Source organism: Varanus komodoensis, unplaced genomic scaffold, assembly GCF_004798865.1.
Source record: "Varanus komodoensis strain SLA01 unplaced genomic scaffold, ASM479886v1 scaffold32, whole genome shotgun sequence".
NCBI classification, from domain to species: Eukaryota; Metazoa; Chordata; class Lepidosauria; order Squamata; family Varanidae; genus Varanus; species Varanus komodoensis.
Window position 1 is genome coordinate 5525307 of NW_025335798.1, and position 7357 is coordinate 5532663.

Consider the following 7357-nt stretch of genomic DNA (forward strand, 5'->3'; position numbering starts at 1 on the left):
CTGCCCCTCTGAATCAAAGCCCATTTTATTCATCCTGGATATTCAGTGTATCTTATATTTAGGAACTGAAGTATTCTTACTGCAGCTGTGCATTAATGCGAGGGAAACAGCTCTGCTGAAGGATTAGGCCTAGTTCTCCCTGAAGAGGGTAGCCACTTATGAAGCCCCCCCAAAAGAGGAAATGCCAGGAAAAAAGAAGGACAGCAATTTGCATACTATTTCCATTTGCTCTTTATATGTATAAATGTAAATGTATGAACAATTCTTAAAATTTAAATAAAAATACAGTCAGGATGTGATCCAATCTGGATGTCTCATGCAAGACTTAGAGGCTTATGGGCATAATCCGGTGCAGGGTGGAAGCAGCATCTCCATATTTTTGCACCCTGCAAAACTTAGCTGCATACTGATCTCAGCCGTTAACAGGTCATGCATCTGAGCACAAGGGAAAGAGCCTGAGGAGCTGCCAGGATACCTCATATGGTGGCAGCAGCATCCATAGCCCCTGGAATGCTTGTTCAAGGAGCATTTGTGAGCACAGAGAGAAGCCAGCACTGTTCTTCCTGTGCTGTCTATGGTGCAGCAGGGAGCCCACTCCAAGCACACAGTCCCAACTGCAACCTCAGAGTAAATTCCTGAGGTTGCAGCTGGGACTCCAAATAACCTCATGGCCATCTAGATACTACATGGCAGTCACAGAATTGCACTGCCCATTGTATAGTGACACGAGGGCTGGCACTTTTTGATCTTCCGCCCACTCAGCCGTTCCTCATTCCTTTGAATTTAGCCACAGTTTTCACAGCCTATTGTTGCTTATTGCACTGCGAAGTATTTTGAAGTGGCTTGGCCTTGAATGGGTAGTTAAGGCACATTAGCTTTACAGAGATAAAATTAATAGAGCTGGTTTGTTAAGAACACAGCATAAGCTGCTCCATGCTGGATCAGATCCAGTGGCCGTCTAGCTCAGCATTCTTTTCACACAGTAGCCAACAAGATGCCTACAGGAAACCCTCAGGCAGGACATGAAAACAACAGCACCCCCTCCAACCCAAGTACTCCAGAAACTGGTGTACACAGACGGACTGCCTCTGATACTGGAGGTGGCATGTACCCATCAAGCCTAGCAGTCACTGATAGTAGCCGTCTCCTCCATGAGTTTGTCCAATCCCTCTTTAAAGCCATCCAGATTGGTAGCCATCGCTACCTTTTGTGGAAGTGAGTTCCATAGTGAGGTCTATAATTTACCTGTGCCCGTTTTACTGTCCTGAGTCTCCCACAATTAGCCTCATGGGATGACCTCAGGTTCGAATATTATAAGAAAAATGTCTCAGTAGCCACTCTTTCCAAACCATGCAGAATTTTGTACGCTTCTGTCTTGTCTCCTCTTACTCATCCTTTTTCCTAAGCTGAACAGTCCCAGCTGTTGTGACCTTTCTTCATAGGGGAGCTGCTCTAGCCTTTTAACAATTTGTTGGTGGGGGTCAGCACAGCTGCCTGCATGTCTGGACCCTCTTTGGGGCAATGGGGGCTGTCATGATGAGTGCTCACATTTCCAAATTTCTCGCTACACCCCTGGATACATTTGACTGACTGTAAAGTGGAAGACTGTGACCAGGTGCACCTGTTCCCCTGCCTGCTCATTCTGCTAGTCAGGTTCTAATGGCTGATGGGCAACAGTTCTTACAGAGTTTTATCTTTCACAGTGAATTGGACAAGACCACCCTTCAGATCAAGGATATCTCCAAACAGAGGACAGACCTCTAGCAGCCTGTCAAATAGAGGCCTGTCCTCTGCAAAAGAGGGCAGATGGCTACTGTATCAGAATCTGGAGTGTACCACTTTGCAGCATAGGTGTGGGGCTTATATGGTTGAATGCTGGTTTAGGTTCGGCATCAGGAGGCATCATCTCAGAGCAGCAGCTAAGGTTTGCTCCAGGCGGTAGCCCAGTGTCGAAATCCCCTTCTGTGCCTGCTCCTCCTGTCTGTCTTTGCTCACAACAAGGGAAGAGCCACAGCTTCTCCCACTAGTCTTATGCCTCTAGACAGCGGTGAGTAGGGAGACAAGGATAAAGATGAGATGAGCAGCAAGGGGAGAGGGTGAGGAAGGAGCAATTGCTGTCCCTCTTCTGGGGCGACCCCACGAACCGGAACAAATAGCAAAGCTGCAAAGGGTACTGGAGACCAAGTCTCATGAGGAGCTAGGTTGGTTTAGCTTTGGAGACAATTAAAAGGTCATAGGATAGGCATCTCCAAGTACTTGAAGGGCTGTCATACAGATGGTGGAGCAAATGGTTGCTCCAAAGGGTAGCACTCAAACCTGTGGGCTCCGATTACAAGAAAACAGACACCCTTGGAAGCTGGTTAGATGATTCTAAGCAGAAGCTCCATGACCATCTATCAGGGATAATGTAGCAGTAGATTTCTTTCATTGGCAGAGGGTGAGATTTGATGGTTGTTGAGACCCTTCCAATGGGTACTTCTAACTCCATCAACTTGAATCAGCATGGCAATGGATGGAGTTGTAGCCCAGGAAATGTGGAAGGCACCAGGTTGGGGAAAGCTATTATAGGTCCTCTGTGGTGTCTTTCTAGGGCCCTAAAGCCTATGTGTCTTTGTAAAGTAACAACAGTTCTCCAGACTGAAAGCTAGCATATCGTGAAGAAGACATCAAGTTTAAAGAGGGGAAAGTTTTTATTTTATTTTTTTTCAAGTAATCATATATAGGAGCATTCAGTTGTGTGAATCTGCTCTGCAGTTTGAAGCGGAACGATCCAGAAATAAATCCAGGTGGCTGACCACCTCAGGGAAAGCTAGACCCTGGAAACCAGATGTCTGGGGAGGAATTTATTTAGCAAGAAGGAAGGAGTTGTTTTAGCCCAACTTCCAGTTTGCCATTATGCTTGTCTGTCTCTGCTTATCTATCTATTGCTTCCCCCACAAGAGTAAAGAATTTTGCCTCAAACCTCTCTCCTGACAATAAGAGCACAACAAACCAGTCCAAATTTAGCAAATGAATGCCTAGCAAATTGAGCAATCAGTTTGTAAATTAAGGAGATGCATGCAGACTTTTCTGTTTTGCATAATTCATTTTAACAACATAATTTAGGGGGTGGTGTTTATAGGAGACTAGCTTTGTTTTGCTTTTTTGGCTCCCTCTCTCTGCCACCCACCACTGCTAAAGGATACATTATAACAAGAGCCTCAACCAATGGCTGTTGCTTACCAAATAAGGGACAACAAGGGAATAAGACAAATTAAATCCTGGTAAAAATGGAACTGTAGCTAAAAGGCTGAGCTATGAATCATGAAGTATCTGGTGCAAAGCACAGTTTTGCCATGAGCTCACTGCAAGTTATGGATAATAATTATGGTACTTATGTACCTTAGAGCAGCGGTCCCTAGTCTGATGATCTCCAGATGTATGAGACCAGTGATGGCGAACCTATGGCACGTGTGCTTCAGTGGGCACACAGATCCCTCTCTGTTGGCACGCGAGCCGAGTCGCGCCAGCATCGCCCCAGCAGCTGAGCATCGGATAACAGTGCACATGGGGGCCCTACGCATGCTCGGAAAGGAGTTGTGGCGCCAGGTGATGACATCATGAGCTGTGACTCATTAGTAGTGACTCGTCCAAGTTTTCGCATGGCCGGTCATGACTCTGGTAGTGACCCAAATTGGTCGTGAGCCAAGTAAAATTTCCCCATAAGGCTCAATGTAAATAATCCATTCTGTAACTATTTTTTTAATCAGAAAAATACGACAAAGAACAACAAAGACTGTGGCCATCTCCCCCCCCCCCCCCGCCCTGCAACCCTGAGCATGAGCACGGCTGTCTCCCCACCCCCTTGCAGCACAACCACGATCGTGCTCTGCACACGCCCGTCATCCTGGTGCGCTGGGGGACAGAGAGATGGCACGATCACGGGTGTGCTGGGGGAGGGAGAGATGGGCGCGATTGTGCTGGCTGGGGGGAGATGGCCGAGATCATGGTTGCGCTCCTGCGGGAAAGACAGGCTCAATCGTGGGCACACTCATGCAGGAAAGACGGCCGCAATCTCGGCCATCTTCCCCCCGCTGCCCCAGCACGATCACGGTCATCTCCCTACTCCGCCTCTCCCAATGAGGAGTTCGTGACCTGAGTCAAAATTTTTATGAAATGTTTGTTCATGACCCAATTTGGTCGTGAACTGAGGCATTCATGAGCTGAGGTACCACTGTATATATTTGCTTGGACTAGTTGTGATTTGTTTTTTCTAAACTAAAACCTCCATTTTCAGGTTTTATTGTAGTGTTGGCACTTTGTGATAAATAGTGACTTTTGGGTTGTAGTTTGGGCACTCGGTCTCTAAAAGGTTCGCCATCACTGTATTAGACTAAAACTCCCAACATCCTCCCGATGGCTGGTGGGTGCTGGGAGTTGTAGTCTAACACATCTGGAGGGCACCAGGTTGAGGAAGGTTATTGTGAAGATCTAACTAGATAATTTATTTGAAGTACTTTGAAACTGAAGAGTCAAAACATCCTATACATCCATAATGCCAGCTTAATAACAGCAGGTAGGAAGGTATAATCCATAGGGAATATTATTTTTTAAGCCAAAACCTGATCTTGTTGACCCAGGATCAAGGCAAAATTGCATGCTGCTGCTGCTGCTGCTATTATTATTATTGCTGCTGCTGCTGCTGCTACTACTCCTGCTATTCCCTTGAGGAAATGCAGTTTGGTGGGAGCAATTGCACAAGGGATAAGTTCTTTTTTCCCCTCTGAATAAGCTTCATCTGCTGCATTTTATAAAAACAAGAGCCCATCTGTAAAAGGACTCATGGATCTAGTACAGATTAGGTGAACTTTTCTTCTGACTACATATAGAACCTACAGAGACCATGGAACTCCTGGATGGATTGGGCAAATATTTTCAGGCCATGCTTTGAGCCATTTATGTATTGCCAAGAGAGGAGGAATTGTATCACCCAAAACAAACAAACAAATGAAAAGTAAAGATATGCATTTGAATATCATATGCATATGCAAATTATAGGTGGATTTAAAAAATAATAACTATAATTTAAATGGAAATACAGGGCATCCCACCACAGTGGAAAAGATTTACCAGGTAACCTGTGTGCATGGCGAGTCTGCAATCCAGTGGCCAGACGGGCAATTTCAAGCGTCTCCCTTCTTATGGAGCTTTTTTTTTTTAAACTGGACTTAGACTATGCCTTCCTTCACAAACAGGATGACATCAAACCCAGGGCTGTCTCAGAGAGCTAATGTTCTGGCCATGCTACAACATCAGTGCCTGCTATTTTGGGTCCTCTGCAGATTGCATTTGTTTAACAAGAAACTCTGCACACCAACCATCTCTGGACATGCAGAGATAATAACCCTTCAGTTGTTAAAATAATTGTTATTTATCCAGAGATGAAAGAGTTGGGAGTCAAGAAGAGAGATGTAACAATATGGACGTTTTTCAAAAAATATTGACATTTTTATTTATAATGTAAAATGTTATGTTGAAAAGCTGAACTCAGAACTGGAAATGTGTTTGTATGTAAGCGCAGTCCTGTGCAAGGTTAGACAGAAAAGCTCCTACGCCAGTTGCTGGTTGGGGTATGCTTGGAGTTGTAGGCCTTTTTTCCGTCTAAATTGGAACAGGATTGTGCCCTTAGTTGTGTCTTGAGGCAGTTGTTCCTGTTTAAATCATATGACAAATATCAAATGCCATAACTTGAGTGGGCTTTTGAGGAGGTTTGGTAAGCAGTGTAAACCATGTCATATTACCATATTATTTACAAGCTGGGCTGAGTATTAGTGGTGTGGTGTTAACACAGAGCAATCCATGAGATTTGTTTTCAGCAAGACAGATCCATGCCTTTGATCCCCCTGCTCCCTGGTTGTTTTACCATGTGTGCCTTCTTGTATAAAAACACTCATCTTGCTGTATTATGGACTTGTGTATTGATCACAGAGACAAACATGAAATCTATTTAAGGCTTTATTCTAAGATTTGTGGCCTGTATTTCTCTCTAAATAAAGCCAGAGCAGCTAACAGTGTTAAAAATTATCTCAATAAATCTCGACAGAAATGCCAGACAACAGCAGTCGTAGACGAGCTTGATATTGGTTAAAAGCAGAACGGTCTTAACAACTGAAGCAGAGATATCTATTCTGTACTTGTCTCAAAAGATGCAGCAGTAGACTTTTCTGGAAAGGGCATGACCATCAAAATGGTGGCCACAATAATGAAAGCTGTGTTGACCATGATGGTGACCTGAAAGAAGCCCCATTAGAGGGATACTATGAATAGCAGACCCTAGTAAGCTAATGCCTGGCTTGTGAGATCTTGGATGGATCTTCCTGGGTGCTTTTTGGAAAAAAGTGGTGCTGGTCTAGATGGAATTTGGTCTGTCCCAAGAAGGTTAATCCAGAATTCTGGGTGCAGCCAGACCCTTCCTCGAGTTGCACAGGGACATATTAAAATGAACACAGTGAGAATTTCAGTGAGCAAGAAGAGCTCCCAAATACAGAGGAGCTGGTGGACTCGAAGCAAGCCCTGAAGGACTCCCAGAGGTCTGCATGCAGTCAGTGATCGATTTTAGAGCATTTCTAAAATGTGTTTCCCACTGTCCCTGCCCTTTGACTCCTTCACTTCTTTATCTTACAGGTCTAATAATCCATGAAGGGCCCTCAGTGTACCGGATTTTTAAACGGTGGCAAGCAGTCAATCAACAGTGGAAAGTGCTGAACTACGACAAAGCAAAGGACCTGGAGGACCAAAAAACAGGGACCAGGACCAACCAGCGAACCTCCTCTCAGACCAACCATTCATCCTCCTCTGGCGGTGCCACTAGCAACTCTGCCCCAACCGACAGCATGGCCCGGGGAGCTAGTCACACCACAGGCACCTTGTCCGACCACCACTGTGCTTACACCATCTTGCATATACTCAGCCATCTGAGGCCTCACGAACAGAGAAGCGGCTCAAGCACAAACAGGGAGCTTGTCATGAGAGTCACCACGGTCTGAGCAAAGGAATTCAGGAGGCCTTAATGCAACGCCTGCGTGCGAGGGGAACTCGAAGGCGGAGGGGCCTGGTGTGCCTTCGGCTGTGCACAGAGCACAAGAGGGCCTCGGCCAGCCCAGGACGAGAAGAGGCAGATAGCTGCACACTCTGGCCGAAAAGAAGTTAAAGTTTTGCAGTCAACAGAGAGGACAACAAAAGAAGTGCAATACAGACTACAAAAACTGAACTAGGGCAAAGGATTGAGGGGGGAAGCAGAGAAGTACAGCTGGTCTTTTAACAAGGGAATGGGTAAGATTTTAAACAACCACACACACAAACCCACATACACTGGGAG

General features: G+C 45.5%; 1 protein-coding gene across 1 annotated transcript in view; it reads left to right on the forward strand.

The window, feature by feature from the left end:
- MARCHF4 (membrane associated ring-CH-type finger 4) overlaps positions 1 to 7025 on the forward strand; it is a 150006-nt gene extending 142981 nt beyond the window's left edge. The window contains exon 4 of the mRNA XM_044438304.1: positions 6664 to 7025. Coding sequence (XP_044294239.1) covers positions 6664 to 7025 — 362 coding nt within the window. The remainder of the gene's footprint in view (positions 1 to 6663) is intronic.
- Positions 7026 to 7357: the final 332 nt, after the last annotated feature.